We start from the raw sequence: 21049 nt of genomic DNA, 5'->3' as shown, positions 1-21049 counted from the left end.
TTTCAAAAAATATTACACTTTATCCCATTAGATCTCATACTGATTAACCTAACAAAGCACTACATTATACTCTTTAAGCCCTAGTGTTAATAGCTACTGTACCTGAGGAGCACTCCTTCCGAAAAATGTTAAATATGTAATAACAGTATAATTACAATGAGAAAAGAAAAGTCCCAACACTTCGGGAAAGCAGCCACTATAGAGACTACAATAAAAGATCCGGAAAGACGTGGGCCAAGATTAGTATAAATAGACTTTATTGAAGTCAGTGCCTCTGTATGAAGACAGAAGATTGTGTCTACATAAGCACAAGTTGTAACATTTCACAACTTCTAAAAGGAATGTCAACAATTACAACGATCATGCATACCATGGTCGATAATCACATTTTAGAAGCATTTTCAACCATTTCTAAAGAAATGCTTATAACATTGTTATATAGAGAACTACTTTCAATAAACTGCAAAACATTGATCGACTTTTCCAGTATGAGCTACAGTGTCAACACAAAGGGGAGGCATAAATGTTTAATTTATGAAATCAGAATGGAATATTTACTGTAAAGAAAAATTAAAAAGCTTTCAAATAAAGGCCATTATTGAACCAACATGAAGAGCACAACTTGAACTTGACTTCATTCATCTTTTAAAGCTGTCCTCTGAATAACTTCAGTTCTAAGCATTGAATTCAGTACTGTGAATATTCCTTGGATTGAAGTTTGGCAATAATGCGGTCCAACTGTCTCTTTGCTTCACACTGTGGGAAATTGCTCATGTCATAATATTGAGGGGCAATTTTCACCAACCTGTCCAGAAGGAGGGAAAGTTATGAAATCAAGATTTAAGTAATACTAGCATTGCTAATAGTCAGACTGCTGCCAAATGAAGGCAAATATTCAAATACAAATCAATGATATAAAATATAAGTCTACATCTTTACAAACATCAGTTTAATGCCAGCTTAGTAAATATACCAATCTGTTGAATTTATCAACTTTTAACAAGTATCAGAATTTTTCAAAATATTTTATTTAAATTAAAATGAAAATAATACCAAGCTACTGAGTTGAGCCACACTACATTAACCTGTATTTTAAAAGTCACGGTTTTGATAGTCACATGACTTCACCTTATTTTCAGTGTTTTAAGAACCACAAATGTAACATTGTATTACTTATAAAGGCTAACTATACATCGTTCCCTCAGCAAAGCATATATATGATAAAATGGTAATATTCTATATAAGTGTCAAGCCATAAATCATTGATGGATAGAAGCTGCAAATACTAAGTGACACCACCTAACATAGATGCTTTCTAGTCCACTCTTGGCTGACATTCCTATAACTTACAAAAATGGTGGCAGGGGTTGGGCAGGGAGGAATTACAAGGGTAGCATTTTGAACAACCAGTCTTATTTACAATTTTTAGAAGTAGATATAGAGACTACAATAGAAGATCCGGAAGGACTTGGGCCAAGATTAGTATAAATAGACTTTTTGAAGTCAGTGCCTCTGTATGAAGACAGAAGATTGTGCCTACATAAGCACAAGTTGTAACATTAACATTTCACAACTTCTAAAAGGAATGTCTTTTGCATAGGACCAAAAAAAAAAATCTAATGAATAATTAAGGACAAATAAAATATTTAAAATAATAAAACAGGTAAAATATTAAAAATACAAACAATTGCAACCAGAGACTACAAAATGATACCAAAGAAATTCCTGATGCTACTCAAGTTCCTGACCACACCAACATTCCCACTGTCTTCTCACCAAAACACTCACTTTAAAAAACAATAATCAGTCACACTATGTTAATCCTAGGTCTATACACAGGAATATACACACCTAGCTGAGAGCACAGGAGAGTATGTCTACTAAAAGTAGTAATATTCTATCCACAGCAAAATACTAAAATCAAAATTGAAAACAAAAAGTGTGCTTACCATTCAGGCTTGATATCTGTACACGTTCGGATGTAATTCTTTGTTGTCAGCACAAACTCATTATAAAGCACCCATTCAGGCTTGTGATCAAGCACAGTAGAGGGATGCAACTGGACCACCTGGTTATCTTTCACAGTCAAGTAATGCCCTGTTCGTTCTAAATGTGCCACCTGAAACCAAAACAATAACTAAGATAGTGCTCCTGGTGAAATACTTCCAGCAGTATGACGATATTTACATGAAAAAGCATGTAATTGGGGCTTAAATTTTTTTTTGAGATTTTTAGATGTGTACATATGTGTTTTGCCTGCATATTTAACTGTGTACATGTGTGGCTGCCTGAGGAGGTCAGAAGAGGATGTTGGATCTTCTTGGAACTGGAGTTACAGACTACTTTTTAGTTGTTATGTGGTGCTAAGAATTGAACCCAGGCACCCTGGGTTCTTAACCACGGAGCAATCTGCCCAGCCCTCGTGATTCTTTTTATTCAATGGCTACTCCAAAATATATTTTATATAACAAAGAAAAGTCACATCAAATTCAATTTCCAGTATTCCTAAATGACTGAACATAGGCACACTCATTTATGGCTGCTGCCATGGCACCAAGAATAAGCAGAACTGAGCGGTTGCAGCACGGATTTGACGGGGACCCACAGGTTACCATCTAGTCCCTCATGTCTCAGACATTTCTGGACAGGGCTCTTTAGCACCACACACCAGCTACAGAGTAGACAAATATCACACTCAAAGAAAAGAAATCTAAGCAGAAAGAAAACAGTAGCCACAAAGAAAAGAAAACGGTAAGAGAAAAAGCATAAAAAGAGGTCACATAATTCTTTCCTATTCTGTTTTACTAACTACGCACCTACACTGGTTATACCTAAGACCTAATAATAATGCATGACAAGAATTTTGCCCTTTCCAATTCGACAACTCTTTATAAATTATGTGACTCAATAGTGTTTCTGTTAAGTATTTATACTAAATACATACTACTAGGTGCCAGGTACTATTTCATTTGTTGATGCTTCTTAGAACAGAAGCTGAGATACTACAGTTCTTAAGCACAGTTTTATCAGTTGTGTGTGTGATAACAGAGGCAAATTTAGTATGAAGAAAGAGCTACTACACACTAGTATATATTAATTATTAAGAATGTAATTAAGTGTGGAGAAAAAAACATTTATGTCTGATTGTATTATTCACCTTATACCACAATACGCATTCTTCCTAGCCCTCCCCTACCCCAAACACCCACATACCTGCAAACCCAAGGTTGAAGGATCACGGGAGTTCAAGCCACCCTTTTGAGAGACCCTTTCTCACAAAACCACCAACCCACTTTTTGTTACTTTAGCTCAAAGGCATATATCACAAGATCTCCTTTGGTTTTAGACTATAGAACCAAATGCATCCAGATTCTTTCCAGCTACTGAACACAATCGGTTTTAAGGCTGATGTTCTCTGTTTAAGAATCATCCAACAAGCATGAGTTAGGCTGGTTTTAAAAAACCATTTCAACTCAGCAATGTATTTTGTAAACTTACTACCAGAAGAGTCTATCAAGCATCATCTTCATTTACCTGCCCCCTTAAAATGAATTTTCAGGAGCTGGAGAGATAGATTAGCAGGTAAGAGCACTGCTCTTCCAAAGACACTGAGTTCAATTCCCATCATCTACATGGCGACTCCCAAGCCATTCTAACTCCAGTTTTCCAAGTGTCTGACACCTCTACCTGAACCAGGCATACAAATGGTCCAGACATGCATGCAGGCAAAGTACCCACATATTTTTAAGGTAATTTTTTTAATGCTAAGGGTATTTAATCAGTTTTTAAATTTTTCTTCCAATAGCCTCTAATATAGTATATTTAAATTAAATAATCTATAATTAGGAAAATTCAGAATGGCTTTAATCAAAGGATTTACACTGCTGAGAATCAGTCATTCATACCAACGAGCTCTATGGAGAAAAACACACACACACACACACACACACACACACACACACACACACACACACAATTAATGTGGAGATACAGAGGCTGGAGAGGTGTTGCTGTGGTTAAGAGAACCAGCTGTTCTTCCATAGGATCCAGGCTCGATTCCAAACACTAACATGGCAAGCGCGCGCAAACACACACACACACAGGTAAAAGTCTCACGTAAAATAATAAATGTGGAGATGCTTAAAGACCTAAAATATACATTTGTACCTGAAAATAGCCAGAGTATCCATTTGTTATAATAAAGACTACAGTAATAAAAACCAAATACTTCTAAAATCATATCCAAAAAGAAAAAGACTTCTAACTTAGCTAATTAAGATACTAACTTATTGCTCATTAGACATGATTCTGCACATATTAATTTAAAGAGATGAGAACTAATATTTAGAACTAATGTTCATACACACTCTTCAACTCAAACCAAACCAATTAAGTATAAAAAAAACTAATAAATACATGAACATTTAATTATGGAAACCTGACCTAACTACTTACCTGCATAAAATACCCAGTAACCAATGCTTTTCTTATATTAATATAATAGTCCCTGCTTGTGAAATCAGTACTCCGACGAGGCAAATTAAATCTGTCCATAATTCTTGATAGCTGCTGGCGTACATTGTCTGCAGACATCAGGGACCGGTAGTTAATGAAGTTGTCATAACACCACTGAACAGATTCATGATCTAAAAAGTTGGAAGGAAAGAAAAAGAGGTAACCATGAATCATCCACACAGTGAGGCAACTTTTTATAAAAATAGGCTATGAGGCTGGGGAAACAGCTAAGTGCTAAGAGTGTGTACTGCTTTCCCCAGGGGACCAGAGATTAGTTCCTAGCACCCATGCTGGGCAGCTCACATTGTGACATCTGCAGCTCCAGCTCCAGGGGGACCTGAAGCTTCTGATCTCCCTTGGCACTTACATTCACCCACAGACAGACAGACACACTTTAGTAAGAAAGAAGTATAAATCAGACAACTTAGAAAAAAATTTATGCTAAGAGCCATTCTATTAGGGAAGTTCAATGGGCATGCGAGTTTTCTGGAAAGCAAATCAGCAAGTCTGTACTGAAATGCATCCCCAGAATTGCTTCCAAGCCCGGACACCCCTTCCTTTCTGCACTGCTGCATCTCCCGAAACTCTGCCATGCTGTGAATCTTCACTTTTTGGGTATTTATCCACTCTGACTGAACAAACCACCTACAGGATCTTTCTGAAAATGCGTTCCTGTTCAGATGAACTAATGATTTCATTATTCGTAATAATAGCTTTATAGAATTTCCGAATCGATTCAAACTATTTTCGAAGTAAAAGCTAAACAGCTGACAGAAAGTTTATGGCTACAGTAATTGCTTTTGTGGCCCTCCAGGTGCCTCACAAGGACAGGCTTGAGCTAGATCTGTGGCCCGAGATAAGAGAAGGCACCATGAATCTTGGTCTGTACCTAAGTATATACAAGTTGGTTTAAACTTCCCATGAACCGAAAATATAATGGAACCACCAAGAAATGTCTAAATTAAGTACAAACCTTAATGCCAAATAAATACATACTGTTTCCTTATAATTCCATATACTTTGTCAGCTTATGGCACAAAATATTATCACTCTAAATTTACTTTGCATTTTGTAATGAAAGACAGATAAAAGTATTGTCTTAAACTCACTATAAACTAACAGTTGAAAAATGTGTAGCCAGGTCAGTCCTAATTGAAAAGACATATATTCTGATAACCTCTTAGATCCTGCTAGGCCACCTCTAACCAACCCAGAATGTCAACCTTTTGACATTCTGAACTCACTATGAACTTATGTAATAGATACATAAGTCTAGTTTTAATGAAAAAAAAAATGTTACCTATTATCCTGTTGCATTCATGTTTTTTGCTTTTTTGTCTATGAGGTAATTCCTTTTCTGACTTGGAGAACTTTGTCTCAGAAGAATAAAAACTATGACCAGACAATGAACAGTGTTGAAGTTTTTAACTTCACCCACTTTTTTCCTTTTGTGGATGTGTGTGTTCTATATTCATATTCTCTCCTTCTCCCCCCCCCCCTGCTTCTTTCTCTTTCTCATATTCACAAATAGGTTAACAGACTCAGGGTTCCACCATCAACAGGCATACTTTAGCTTAACAGAGATTTCCTCCACAAAGAGGCCTATCGACAGATCAAAGAGCCTCCTTTTACAACCTGCTGCAGTTTTGCAACCCAGGCAAAAAAGTGGTCAGTTTTTCCTGTCCTGAACCACAGAGAGGTAACTGTCTCCCTGTCCTTACTGGTTGCCTCTTGCAGTCTCCAAATTTAAAAGTTGTTTGAACGCAGGCATAGAACACAAGAAAGAAACGGACACCCAAATCACTGATGCTGCGTCCAACTGCCCCCACACCCTGAACGACCAAAGTGGGCTTTGGCACCCTTATATACGACGTCTCTAAATAAATTGCAGCACTATCTACTTTCTTAAAATAAATAAATCTGATTCAAATGAATTTTTTTTAAAAAGCAGTACTAGGGTTTCTGGCTAAGAGATGGTAAAACAATGGTTTTTTTGAATCAATGGTTCTTAGCAAATTGATTTATTTACCTATTAACAGCCACCTGGCTATTTCCAACAAAGGATTTATTAGACACTGGTAGATTCGGAGAACTTGGTAAAATGCCACATTTTGTTCATTTTCAAAGAAATCACAGCCTTAGCTGAAGAAAATCAAATACAGCATTAAGTAATAAAGTGAATTTCAAACAAGTAGCATGCTGCTCTCTAACTGCACCTGAACTACTCCTCTAGGCTGAGATACTAAATTGTGACTGCAGCAACACCTGCCTCAGCAATTTATAAACAAGCTTTTATTATCTTCTGTGTTCTCCAAGGCCAATAAACAAGCAAGTCAAGCATTAATTTTACTATGTGTATTATCAAAAAATATTTCTTTACTAAGGAATTCTTGAAAAACCTCTAACCAAAACAGCATTATTCGGGTTGGAGAGTTGGCTCAGTGGTTAAGAGCACCGTCTGCTGTTCCAGAGGACCCGAGTTCAATTCCTAGCACCCACATGGCAGTTCACAACTGGCTGTAACTCCAAGATCTGACACCCTCACACCAATACACATAAATTAAAATTTAAATAAAAATATTTTTAAAAAACAGCACTATTCAGCTCAGAGCTTAAAAGGTACTAAATATATCAAATGAAAAGAATCCTTTTGGAGTAACCTCTTTTTAATGACAATCATGCAAGAAAACTGTTATCATCTGCTCCACAGATCTTTTGATATTGATAAAGTTGAGAGGGTTGTAAAATGGGGAAAGTGTACCCCCCCCAACAAAAAAAGCATTAAAAACTACAACCACGCTGATCTTCCTCCGCTACTGTAACATCTATAGTATATTGTCTTATCCTTGGTGTTGGGATTCAAGCAATTGCAATGTGTACCTTTGTCTTACAGACTTAAAGGAGTAGATAAGCTTATCATTTAAATGAAATACACCTTTGAACTAAAGAATATGACCAAAAGTTGGGTATATGCATAAGGTTATTGTGTAATTCAAATGTCAATTTCTGTTACCCTGCTCCCCTAAAATGCCAATAAAGCAGCTGAATTGCTGGGCAGGGGAGAAAATAGGACTGGACCTCCTGCCATCCAGAAGAAAAATAAAAAAGTCCAATAAATAGGATATGGAACATTTAAGTAACTGTACAGTAACCTGGAAAATGCTCTTTTAAAATTTGCATTTTATTTTATTTTGTTTTATTAATAACCTTTAATTATGTGGGGGGGCATATGAGTACAGTCACTGGTAGAAGCCTAAGTCTTTGGATCCTCGTGAAACTGGAGTTAACCATTGTTGCAGTTATCAGTCTGGGTGCTGGGAACTGAACCCAGGTCCTCAGGAAGAGCAGCTATGGGCTCTAAACACTGAGCATCTATCTCTCCAGCCTCCAAAGTTTGTATTTTAAAAGGTGGCAATTAGTGAATAAAGGCTAACTGTTCTACTTTGAAGAAGTCTGTTTTAACAAATACATTTGCTGCCTCTGATACAAGGAAAGATGAACAGGTCTAAAAACCAACCATGGTTGGTTTTTCTACAAGAAGCATTTAGTATAAAATAATCTAGAGAATTAATGTTATTTTCTAATTCATTTTCCCCCTCCGGCTTCTGGTCCACAGAGTAAGACATCTGTGAATATCTGCTTGTTTAATATTTTCACCAAACTCACCAACCCAAAAGTATATATATATTATAAATAAACACTACTAGTATAATTTCAATTTTATACTTGCTTTGAAATGAAATTGAGGATACTTCAAAACCTATTTTAATTGTAACAATGGCAGTATTTGAAATTAGGGAAATTTAATAATTTAGTGGGTAATGTTTTCTAATTTTACAGGTGAGAAATAATGCAGGTGAACTTTCCCCTTCATTCTTACAGACTACTCATAGTTTGACCAAGAACAGTAACTCACACCTATTGCTCGTTCAATTCGTTAAGTTTTATTATAAAAATGTTAGTGATGATTATATAAGTAATACAAAATTAGTTTAAAGATGTACGATATCTAGAAATAAAACAAAGCACATCACAAATTTTCTGTTATTAGTAAATTTAATCAGCTCTCATTTTTAATCACTGTATTTTTCAAGTTTTCTGTAACTGTTCCTCTTTCCTTTGATTATAAACCTAAACAATTTTGGAAAAGATTGGCAATTTTTATTTTAAATGTTAGTCAGGAGTTTTTCTAATGAATCTCAATGAATCTTAATGTAAAGATGTCACAAATTATAAATGAAATTGAGATGAAAAAATATCCTCTACATTACAGATGACATTTAGACAAAAGAATGCCTTCAATCTAATTTTACTTACTTTGTTTAAAAGCATGGTAGACATTCAGCAGTGTCAGATGATCTCCATCTATGTGGGCAAATCTCATCTTGGCCTCATCTGCAGCTTTCTTGGCCTCCGTGGGGCGAACAAAACACTGTGGGACTAAACAAGGTTGGTATGGGCCCAACACAAACGCCCATATCGATGAGTCACGCATTCACAGATAGAGGAACAAGGCCTAGCTAGGTCAGTTCACAGAGCATAGGGCAGGGCAGGATGGCCTCCAACTGCATCTTGGACTGTTTACTACCTTGATTTGGTACATCACCTAACCACATCTGTAAGACAAGAGGGTTTCAAAGCTACAGAGTACCTGATTATTTTAACTAGATCTAAAAGTAGGCATCAAAACAGCTATTCTGAAGGCCATCAAATTACTAGAAATGCTCAACTTATTTCAAAAACCAGTGCTGATAGCTCTACCAGTAACCAGAAGTACAGGTGTCAATAGCCTTTTAGTTACCTGTAATTTTTCAAAAGGCCATCCATTCAACCCACTGAATGGCTATAGTTAGGAAGCGTACTTGCCCAGAGTAACTAAAACAACCAGTCTACTGCCACATTCCTATCAAAATTGTTTCCCTAAATCTGTGGCTATTAACAACTGGCGGGTATCACTATTAGCACCGGTGAGCGAAAGCATATGCAAACATATATTAAAAAAAAAATTCAAGAAATCTTGGGTTTGATGACAGCAGTAATGGTGGAAGGTTAAACCGCCTTAGAATTAAGAAAATTCAAGAAGGCTGGGATATATTCAGTCTAGTGTTGCAGCATTTAATTTTTTAAAAATTAGTTAATGAAGCCCCAAGTTTAAAAAAAAATTAATCAAACCCTCAATATAAAAGTAAATCCAATATTAAAGAGTTGACAATTAGTCTGAAATAGACAATATCTCAAGGGTCATCAAAATATCAAACTACAGTAGCTGTTTAGAGCCTCAAGATTAATTCACAAACTTACGTTGTTACAAAGTATGCACTACAATTTTTTTTTAATACAACCTTCCTTAATTTGCTTTAGCAATTCCATAGTTAGAAAAAGCAGCATCAAAATAAATACTTAACAAGCTTGGGACTTTTTAAATATATTCTGAAGCTCTTATAACCTTACCAATAAAAATCATGAATTATCAGTTCAGATAGAAGAAAACGGGAATAATCGACAATGAGATCAAGCACAACATCAATTACTCTTTCCCATACAGTTTTCCCCTGTAAAGATGCCCAAGTAGCCAAATAAAGACATCAAAGCAATCATAGTAAATATGAATGATCTTGCTTAATATAACTGAAGCAACATAACTCATACAAGTACAGAAACATCTCACAGCTCTAAACACTATCATGAAACAGCCACCAGAGTGGAATGACAACAAATAAAGCCCCATAGGCCTCTGGCTTGCAACTCAGGACCTCAAACTAATTGGCCAAAAACAAAAAACAAAAACAAAAACAAAAAATTCACAAGCTTTGCTTTCTGCCATGACTCCCCCTTCACTGTGCATTTTAACACTGTCCACAAATGGCTTGTCTAAAATACATGTATATGTTTATTCTCAAGTCTAAAGACAACCACCAGTAAACTTTTGTGTTTTCCTAATTCCTACATCACCTAAGACTAAGATCTAGCTGGGTAAATTCAATCTCACAATAATCATCTGTAAAGGTCTAATACTTGAAACACAACAACAATGCTGTTTCCTAGGTCTGACATGAAAACCTGCAGGAAAAGAAATCCTGGCAGGTAACACACACACCATCTATTAACTCTTGCCCCAACTTTTCTCTAAAATCTAAAATCTTGGGGAGAAATACAACTGGGAGAATATACCAAAATATATAAGCAAGGCAGACAACAACCTACCACCACCTCTGCAAATAAGACAATTTATTTAGAACATTGATACTGCCCTGCCCATCTGCTCTGAGTCTGATCATCATAACTCTGCAAGAAAATATTTAGCTACTTTAGTAAAAGTCACACCATTAGAATTTACCATACATCTGAGCTATGCCATAATTTACTATTTAGAAAACTTGATTATTCTTTAATTCAATAGATGTGAATTTATGGCATTAAGTTATCACGACCAATAAACCACTCTGCAATTAAAGTCAATTCTCTTCAGTACTGAAACTAGCAGTATACAGTACTATGATTATTTTTAGCTTAAAAAAAAAAAAACCCAAAAACAACAACAAAAAAAACCCTTTCATTTCCAATTTCTTCTCCTTATTGGAAATCTGATTTCCAAGTGAGATTTAGGTTTTACTGCTACTAAGAAACAGCACTATTTTCTCAATGTAAGATCTAATGTTTAAAAATTACCAAGTTTATCAAGAAGGTGTATTTAAGCAGGTGTTTTTCTGCCATTGTAAAAGAATATCAAAATCAGATTCTGGTTTTAAGTCCCAAATTATTCATTACTATTTCTATGTGACACTAAATTAGAACCTCATGTTTGTCACTGAATACACATACATGTAGGCAAGGCTCAACTTAAATGTAACATAGGCTTACTGAATAATATCAAGTACTAACAAAGTTTTTGTACTTTCACTAAACCTTTTAAATAGGACTGATAGATCTAAAGGAAAAAAATGCAGTTACATTTGCATTCAACTGTATTCTTATTGCAATTTATATTTACACTCAACAGAGCCAATGTTTTACTATATTTTGTGCACAAAAACTTTACTTTTGTAAGGATTTTTATAAAGCTATTTACAAAATATTTAGTAAACAAACTAAGTTCCTTAAAACCATCTGTAAAATCTACCATACTGAGTAATAGTAATAACAGTAATAGCAATAATAATAATGATAATAAAAACCAACAAAAGGGAAGTTCACCCAAACTCTGAAGAGCTGGGCTTTTGGTCCCTCTCCCTCTATTACCTGACAACATAGCAGTAATAGATAGGACCTCATTAGAACAGTTGTAGTCACAACTTGCAATAACCATTTTAGCGAGCTGTGGATCTAGAGGAAACTCTGCCATCATGGATCCCAATTCAGTCAGATCTCCGTCATCATTTAAAGCAGCCAAATAATTCAAAAGTTCTAGGGCTCTCATCAGAGTTTCAGGAGCTAAGGGGAAAAGGGCAATTTATTAGATGAGTTGTCTTAAGTAAGCAAAAGCATGACAAAGTGCGAACTATTATAAGCAATCTCATTTTTCCTTCATTATTGGACCCACTGCAGAACTCAAACTGTCATCAAATTCAATGATACAGTCAGAGCAAACAATAGCATACTAAAATGAGTTGTAAGCCAGGCATTTGGCAAATACCTATAACTCCTGCATTTAAAAGCTAGGAGGATCAGTCTAAGGGCGTCTTTAGTAAGACTGAAGCCAGCAGAAAATTATTTTTTCATAAAATTATTACATACCTTCTCATAAAAGTATTACAATTTTTAAGTTTCCTTGCCTTGGCAATAATTCAATTAAGCTAAAATCCCAGAATACCATCTAGACGGGGCTTATCCACTCACATAACTGCCACCTTTTCAAAAGTTTTTAATACTACCCCTTAAAACCAATCTTAATGTATAATGGAGATAAAAGGTAAAATGTACTTAATGCATATATGCTCTATAGGATACACAGAAAAAAGGTTAATAGAGCTGACAAAAGGTCCTGTTTTAAGTCGTACCTGGTGGATCCATAAAATCAAAATGTACCAAATCATCAATACCAAGCTTCTTCAATTGTAATACAACTGATCCTAAATTAGAACGCAGAATCTCAGGGTAGGTGTTATCCTAATAAAAGAAAAAGCACATGTTATGGTTAATAATACCCTTGGCCTCTGCCTCCTTAACCTCTTGCTTTGGCCTTATGTAACTTGTATGTAACTATCTCATGGGGGGAAAATATTTGATGTTATCCGAAAAGAAAAATCAGTCGACTTCTTCCAACTACTTCTATAATACATAACTTTTAGAGCTTATGTTCTATAACTATGTTCTATATGTGTTCTATATATGTTCTATAACAACTTAAAATGTTAAAAGTAAAAACAGATGTGTATTAAATATGTTATATCATAACTCATTTGGGGTAAAAGTAAGGAAAGGAGTTTAAGGCTCCCAAACTGGTTCTCAGCCTTCCTTATGCTATAACCCTTTAATACAGTTCCTCATGTTATGGTGACCCCAAAAGAATATTATTTCTATTGCTACTTCATTAACTGTAATTTTGCATTATGAATCATAAATGCTTTCTAACAGTCTCAGGAAATCCCTGAGAAAGGGTCGTTCAACACCGTAAAGGGGGTGATAACCCACAGAAAATAATTTTTCTGAAAAATTAGATGAAAGAAAGTAAGTTCTTTTTATTCAACTGCAACAGTAAATTTACTCTTCTAAATGCACAAGATATAAAGTGCTACTCCTTACCTGCATTTCTGTTTTATACGCTTTCTCTGTGTAAAGCCTGAAGCATTTCCCAGGTCTGGTACGTCCAGCGCGACCAGCTCTTTGCTGAGCTGAAGCTTTACTTATTGCTGTCACCAAAAGAGACTCAACTCTGATTCTAGGATTATACACCTATTGGAATGGAAACAACTTATGATTCTTTCTTCAGCAAAACGCAAAACTAAACCCAAAACAATCATTCACAGGCCACAATTAATAGCAAAATAACAGGTAGTTTTACTGACCATGCTAATCAGCTTCCACACTGCTCATCGCACCATCTACCAGGCATTCTGTCTACCATTCCAAAAGACTGAATCTAAAAATCTCTAACATGGATGGCTTACTTCTGGTTTTCTTAACTTAAACTTAGTCATGTTATTCAGTAAAGGAAAAATTTTGCTACAACCCCCCCACCCTATCCCAAGGGAAGACAGACAGCTAATTCAGTATCTGTTGTTAAGAATGAGCAGTAAATAAGTTAAGTTAGTTACATGCATTATTTTAACAGGAAATTTTTCTGTGAATAATATACCTATAGATTACATTATAACATGACTAACCCAAGCATGTTCAAAGAAACAAAACAGAACATTTTAGCAACTATTCACTTAGATAGACGTGATTAGTATTCCTTACCATAGAAGATTACATTTTACCAAAAGTATGGCCAGTATACAAAATAAAACTAATTCTGAACAAGTGGCCGACATACAGAAGTATGATCCAGGCTTTTCTATTACTACTGTCTTTCTCCTTGTAGGAAACCACATGCCTAATCCACTATCATACATAAAAGGGATATCAAAACAGCCTTTTATACTGAGGAGGTTTTTTTGTTTGTTTGTTTTTATTTTTAAAGCAGCCTTTTCTATGGGTAGTGTAGCCTAGATTTACTATACACAGCATTACTTTCTGAAAGTCAGACAGGGATCAGATCATGTTAGAAATGTGAAAACCCAAAACTAGGGAAGTAACCCTAAAAATTTGCTGTAGCCACAAAATAAGCAAACATTTAGCATGCTCAGGTTCACACTGCATAAGGGTAAGCTCCAGTATAGTTACCTTTTGTTTTGCAAATCCAGGGTCAATCACAAACACCACACCATCTATTGTCAAAGAGGTCTCTGCAATGTTAGTGGATACCACCACCTGTTCAGAAATCAAGTAAAATTACCATGACTTAAAGCTAGACACTGTCACTAACAAAAGAACTTTTAAATCAGTAAGAGGTTAAAAAGTATTTCTCTTCAATGACTAAGGGCTTAAAAGACAAACTAAAAGTATATCATTTCAACTTACATCAGCAATTTCTTTTATCAACCCAACTTGATTATCAAGCATGCATTATTCAAATAAAAATGTAGCATCAAAAGGCAAGTAATAAAAAATAGTATTAAGCAGTGTACAAAACCTCTTAAATTGAATATCCCTTAGTTAACATACGGTATATTTATTTCTTCTGGGATTTTTAGGCAATTATTTACAATGTAACTTTTATAGCTGTAGAACACGCGCACGCACGCGCATACACACACACAGTTTGTATAAAAATAGCACAGAACAAAGTACAACCCAGTAAGAATTGGCAGATCCTCACAATAAAATATAAAAAAGCAGTGTCTACATTATACAATATACTGTTTTACAAAAATAAAAATAATTTATTAGCAGGGAATGATACTTAATGCATTCACAAACTATTATGACAGACTATTCCTGAATCTGCATGTTCTTCCTAGATTTTAGAAAGTCTTCAGAAGATCATTTGAGAGGGTTCATTTGGCTCAGAAAATGCTTGACTAGCAAGCCAAGAAACTAGGTTTGGCCAAAGAAACGGAAAAAAGAAATACACAAAATTGTTTTGACTTGGAAAATGGTTTTAAATATTTTTTTTCTATTAAAACAAAAGAAAGCAGATGGAAATGCTGTTGTTTGGAAACATATATGCAAAGAGTTGACACAGATGCATCTAAGTCTGCTCCTGCAATGCCTTTACAATTCTGAAGGTGAGATTAGACACAGAAGGTGTAAATGACAGAAATGTTTTGAGACTTAAATGGAGTTATTGTCTACTTAACGATGAAAATAGTTTAGCACAGGGACTGAATGTTAAGAACCACGGAGAGTCGACTTAGAAGGGCTTGCTTACATGTAAGTATGACTATAGACAGAACACACAGAAATTGAAAGGGTTTGTTTTTATCCCCATTCTTTTACTTCAGGAAAAAAAAGTCATCTTTTAATTCAAGATCCTTAAATTCAGTGACTAATGTTCACTACTATAAAAATATTGATTTCATGATTAATGGAAAGATTACCCAAAATATAGCAGAAAACCTTGAAATCTACCAACAAATACTACAGAATCATTTAATGTCAAAAAATTTCTTTCACAGCAAGGCGCGGTGGCACTCTCCTGCCCAGCACTCAGGGAGGCAGAGGCAAGCGCATCTCTGAGTTCAAGGCTAGCCTGGTCTACAGAGCAAATCCAGGACAGTCAAGATATACAAAGAAACCCTGTCTCAAAGGAAAAAGGAAAAATCAAAAACCAAAAGAAACAAAAAAATGACAAATGGCAGAAGTTATTTTTACTTTCTATAGATCACAATCAATAACCAGAAAGCAAACAAACATAAAATACAACAATAATGGTAAGAAAAGTACAACCCAATTACACTATTCTTGTAAAAATCAGGTTTTTGTTGTGACTGGAACAAAGTTATACCAAGGGCAAGAGCTAGAAATTAAACCAGAATAATGTGAATGAGTCAGTTTGCTCTTAAAACTCTGCAAATTAGTTAACAAGAGTTGTGGGGAACCAGATTGGAGATATGGTATTTAAAATGCCATATAAACTACCTAGAATTATGTGTACTTTTGACTTCTAGAACTAAAGATAATGGTTCCGAATATGTAAGGCAATTATTTTCTGTTATAAGTGCATTTCATAATATACAATGTAATAAAACTTTTTGATGTGATCAACTCTAGGAAATTACAAGTAAGCATCTATGTTAAAACATAACACTGTTCATCATTTGATAATCAATCCTAAAGTACCATGCACCCTCAGGATATGATGAACAAACAGATGAAGATATACATCATGTGCAAAAGGGGAGCTCAGTGGTGAAAATGTCCTGCTTCTTAGAAAAGTGCATAAATTTGGCCATTATAGTTTTTCCTAAAACTTTAGTATTTAAAGCTATGATGTCAGCCAGGCATGGTGGTGCATGACTGTAATACCAACACTCTGGAAGGATCTCTTTGAGTTTGAGACCAGCCTGAGCTACAAAGTGAGTCCGGACAGCCAAGACTATATAAAGGAACCCTGTCTTGAACCTCGCCCCCAAACACCCACTCCCCCCCCCAAAAAAAAAGAAAAAGAAAAAAGACTATGATGTCCACAAGTAACTAATACCAAGGAAAGCAAAACTGTGGAGCAGGGTTCCTTGTTCTAATTTTTAAAATATACCTAGTTTTTCTGCCAAAAAACATATGCATAGAGACACATGTAGCCTTCCACATGTTTAAGAAGCAGCATTATGCTAACTCACCAAGCTCCATGTCATTACCTGTAAGTTATCTGTTGCTAGACACAAATAAAATCCCATCATGTTAGCTGAGTCTTTGGAGTCTGGGGACTTTTCTTTGACAGTTACTGAAGACTACCATACACATAACAGAATTTTAAAACCATGAAAGGTAGTTTTAGAACAAAAAGGTTTTCACAAAAGTTGTTAGAATTAAGATTATTTCTTCTATAGACTTGACCACTAAATCTGAAAATACCAGCTCCAGCTAAATACACAATACACACACTCAAAAAAAATGAATAAACAAGTAAATACAATAGATAGTTCATAGAGCTGCTTTGCCATTTCATCAATAAGGTAAAATAAGAAGTAAATCTGACCTAAATGTAATAGTTCATCATTCAATTAGGAACTAGTAAGCAGATAAAGTGATCCTGAATTAGTCGAGGGATTCACATGGGAATGTTTCGAGCATTTTCTAGACTACAACTTTGTGATAAGTGTTCAAAAATAGCCTTTTGCAAAGTGTTAAACTCTCAGGACTAAGAAACTATCTTTTCCCCAACCCCCTCGGTTTTTTGAGATACTTTCTCTGTACAGTCATGACTGTCCTAGACTCAATCTGTAGACCAGGCTGTCCTTGAACTCAGAGATCCACCTGCCTGCCTCCCGAATGCTAGGATTAAAGAGTGTGCCACCACGTTCAGCAATTACCCACAGCATAGAATAAGCTCTCAATTGGCATCAATACTAAAATATTTAAGTTGCCCTCAATAACTTATATCCAAATAGAAACTGTACTTAATTTACTTTTTTCTATTTTGATTTTTTGTTTTATTTTGGTTTTTTGTTTTGTTTTGATTTTTTGAGAAAGGGACTCTGTATGTACCCTTGGCTGTCCTGGACTCACTTTGTAGACCAGGCTGGCCTCAAACTCACAGTGATCCACCTGCCTCTGCCTCCCAAGTGCTGGGAGTAAAGGTGTGCATCACCACGTCCAGCTTTTTTCTTTTTTAGCTACCAGAACATTAGGTGTGTTCCCCTCCCATTCAAAGATACTAGCTTATGCAGTTATCTTTTTTTGTTTGTTTGCTTTTTGAGACAATGTTTCTCAAATAATAGCCCTGGCTGGCCTGGACTTGCTTAGAAACCAGGCTGGCCTCCAACTCATGAGATCTGCCTGCCTCTGCTTCCTGAGTGCTGGGATTCAAGATGTGCACACCACCCGGCACAGTAAGTATCTTTTTAAAAAATGGATCAATAACCCTTTCTTCAAAACCATGGATCCATCCCCACAAGGGCCATGTCCCTTTTTACAGGGCAATCCATATTTTAAGACTTACTAGTAATTAGTAAGCTATAGGTTAAGCTACAGATAAGAACCCAACTAACTACGTTAGCCTGAAATGGTGTGTCTCATGCTTGCTACTCCAACACTGATGAAAAGCAAGTAGCATGATCACTGAGACCAGACTGGACTATATGTAGAGGTTGTCTTTGTTGTTGTTTTTCAATTCTGTGCAGCCTTGAGCTCCCTGAAATATTTCAAGATAAATCAACATTTTAAAACTATAAGCATAAGAAATACAAGTATTTTCACCACAAATTTAGTCCCTCAGGGTCTTCCTGGAGGGCACACTAACTCTACCATGGAAGTGATTTACCACGTCTCAGAGAATTCATTGAGGTCTTCTAATAATGGAAACTTCAACCCAACAAAGCACCAATTAGACCAGAAATTATTAAGAACTTTCTCAAGTTGAATTTCATTCAGCTGTAGTATCCGTGCTCCCTAACCTAGGCTGACTACACATCCCTCTACCAGAAGAATGTTAAGGTTCCTCTCTTCAAAAAATCCATTTATTTATTCAAGTGTGATTAATGATTTAGAATCTATAGAATATAGATTTAACATGTGTTGACTATTTTCTTAAAACTCTAGGAAGGGAATAAAGAATTGACCTCAAAAAAAAAAAATTCTTAGTTGTGGAGTGTCATACATCTAATAGGAGGAAGACAGTATTTAGTTAATTTTCCTCTCTTTCTTGGATCATCCAAAGCATTCTTCCATCTGCTAAAAATAAACTGCCTCTGTGGGAAGTAGCTCATCGTCCTATAGAAGAATCCAAAAATGCAGTTGACCTTACTACATTACTTCTGAAATGTAAACCATTTTGTTGTGTCCTACCACTTATCCCTAACTTTGAGTGAGACAGTGGATGTTGTTTTTTTTGTTGCTGTTCTTTTCCTTTTAGAGATAGTATCTCTCACTATGTAAACCAAACAAGGCTGGCCTTGAATTTGTGGTAATTTTTTTTCAGGCAGGTTTCATTCATAACTAGGCTAGTTTTGTTTTTATTATTTATTTGTTTATTATATATACAGTGCTCTGCTTGTATGCACACCTGCATGCCAGAAGAGGGCATCAGTTCACATTATAGATGGTTGTGAACCACCATGTGGTTGCTGGGTATTGAACTCAGGACCTCTGGAAGAACAGTCAGTGCTCTTTACCTCTGAGCCATCTCTCCAGCCCCAGCTGGTTTTAAATTCTTTATCATCCTGCCTCCTCTGCCAGAGTACGAGAATTACAGACATGTTCCATGACATCTAGCTTTTAATTTATAGTTCTTTATAACTGGTTATATCATGACTTTTTTAAGATCAATAATATGATTATAGAGAATACTGAATGCTACCTTTCTTCCAATTGCTCCATTCTGTTTTTTTGGAGGTGGTGGCTCAAAAATTCGTTGCTGCTGCTGGGGTGGAAGTGTAGAATACAATGGAATGATTTTAATATCGCCAACTTCAGGACCCAAATCATCAACTTCACGCTTTATTCTCTTACAAGCCTCATCAATTTCCTACAAAACAAAAATATTGAGTATGAAAACAAAAATCATAAAATATAAACGTATTCATTATAATCCTCACTGTATGCATTTCATTGATGTATCCACAATCTTACTTTCTTTCTAAGATACCTCATTTTAAATTTGGTAACCAAAATTAAATAAATTTCAGTGTGATTCTGAAACCACCAAAGACTTCTGTATTGAGGCAAATATGTAACTACTGTATTTGTAATCTAATACTCCTTTTCTGGGAAGTCCTAATTAATTCTCAACAAATTGTATTGAAATTGAAATTTCTCACCCAGGAATATTTAACTGCACTCATAACCTTTTCATTTTCACAATCTAAAAGAAACTGATGTGTTAGATATTTAAAATAAGCCAATTAGGCTTTAATGTCACATATCACTAATGTAATTATATGGAGGAACTGCTTCATTGTACCTAATGAGAACAAGCACCTTTATATTATCAACATGGATACTTTGGGAGTAGGCTGACACAAATGCCTCAGAGCTGCTTCAGAATGTTCTCCACCAGGGCAAACTAATACAATGCATTTATATTCAAATACAATTTTAAAGGAAGATCTGGAGAAGAGCAGTAGCTCTGGAGGTGGTGAATGGCTTAAAAAGGGAAGACTGATGCTGGACAATAAATGTTTGGCTGAAGCAATTAAAACTTTAAACATATTAAAAATATTCAACAATCTTTAATGTATTAACTAGGCAGTAGAGTATCCTAGCCAATAAGTTATGTATTCAAAAATTATCACTAAGAGAAAAGACGAATTTTTGGTAAATTGGCTTTGTATCAAATTAGGTTTCCCTAGGGCCAGGTGTGGTGGTGAGTGCCTTTAATCCCAGCACTTGGGAGGCAGAGGCAGGTGGATTGCTCTGAGTCTGAGGCCAGCCTGGTCTACAAAGTGAGTCTAGGACAGGAAGGGCTACACAGAGAAACCTTGTCTGGAAAAACCAAAAAATTAAATGAATGAATGAATGAATGAATGAATGAATAAATAAATAAGTAGGTTTCCTGAAAATGACTTTAATCCAACTTACAACTGTTTCTGTGTTAAAGAATATAAAATTTAGGGGCGGCTTAGCAGCTAAACTCACTAGCTGTAACAGAACACCAGAGCTTGGTTCCCAGAACCCATATGGCAGCTCACAACTACCTATAGCTACAGTTCCAGCTCTGTTCTGGTGTCCTGCATAGGTGCAAGTACGTATGTACAAACATACAAATATGCATAGGCACAAAATTAAAATAAATCTCAAAAAAAAATTAGATCCTTAGATAAAACAAGCTTTTGACAGAAGAAATTACTATTAAGAATCCAAAGTTCCTTTTGAGACCTCAAGTTTCTAGAATATA

The 21049-nt window shown here is 35.5% G+C and overlaps 1 protein-coding gene across 1 annotated transcript in view; it reads right to left on the bottom strand.

Annotated features, from left to right (window-relative positions):
• Window positions 1–240: 240 nt before the first annotated feature.
• The window catches only part of DHX15 (DEAH-box helicase 15), a 42364-nt gene continuing 21555 nt past the window's right edge, over window positions 241–21049 (bottom strand). The window contains exons 6-14 of the mRNA XM_084797619.1: window positions 19514–19681; window positions 14341–14427; window positions 13258–13407; window positions 12513–12621; window positions 11755–11946; window positions 8833–8955; window positions 4456–4646; window positions 1950–2119; window positions 241–805 (exon numbers count right to left, since the gene is read on the bottom strand). Of these exons, the coding sequence (XP_084653745.1) occupies window positions 688–805; window positions 1950–2119; window positions 4456–4646; window positions 8833–8955; window positions 11755–11946; window positions 12513–12621; window positions 13258–13407; window positions 14341–14427; window positions 19514–19681 (1308 nt within the window). The 3' untranslated portion in view covers window positions 241–687. The remainder of the gene's footprint in view (window positions 806–1949; window positions 2120–4455; window positions 4647–8832; window positions 8956–11754; window positions 11947–12512; window positions 12622–13257; window positions 13408–14340; window positions 14428–19513; window positions 19682–21049) is intronic.

This window comes from Acomys minous (genome assembly GCF_964271855.1).
Source record: "Acomys minous genome assembly, chromosome: 10".
NCBI lineage: Eukaryota > Metazoa > Chordata > Mammalia > Rodentia > Muridae > Acomys > Acomys minous.
The sequence above is the reverse complement of the archived record's forward strand: the minus strand, read 5'-3'. Positions and strand labels throughout refer to the sequence as shown.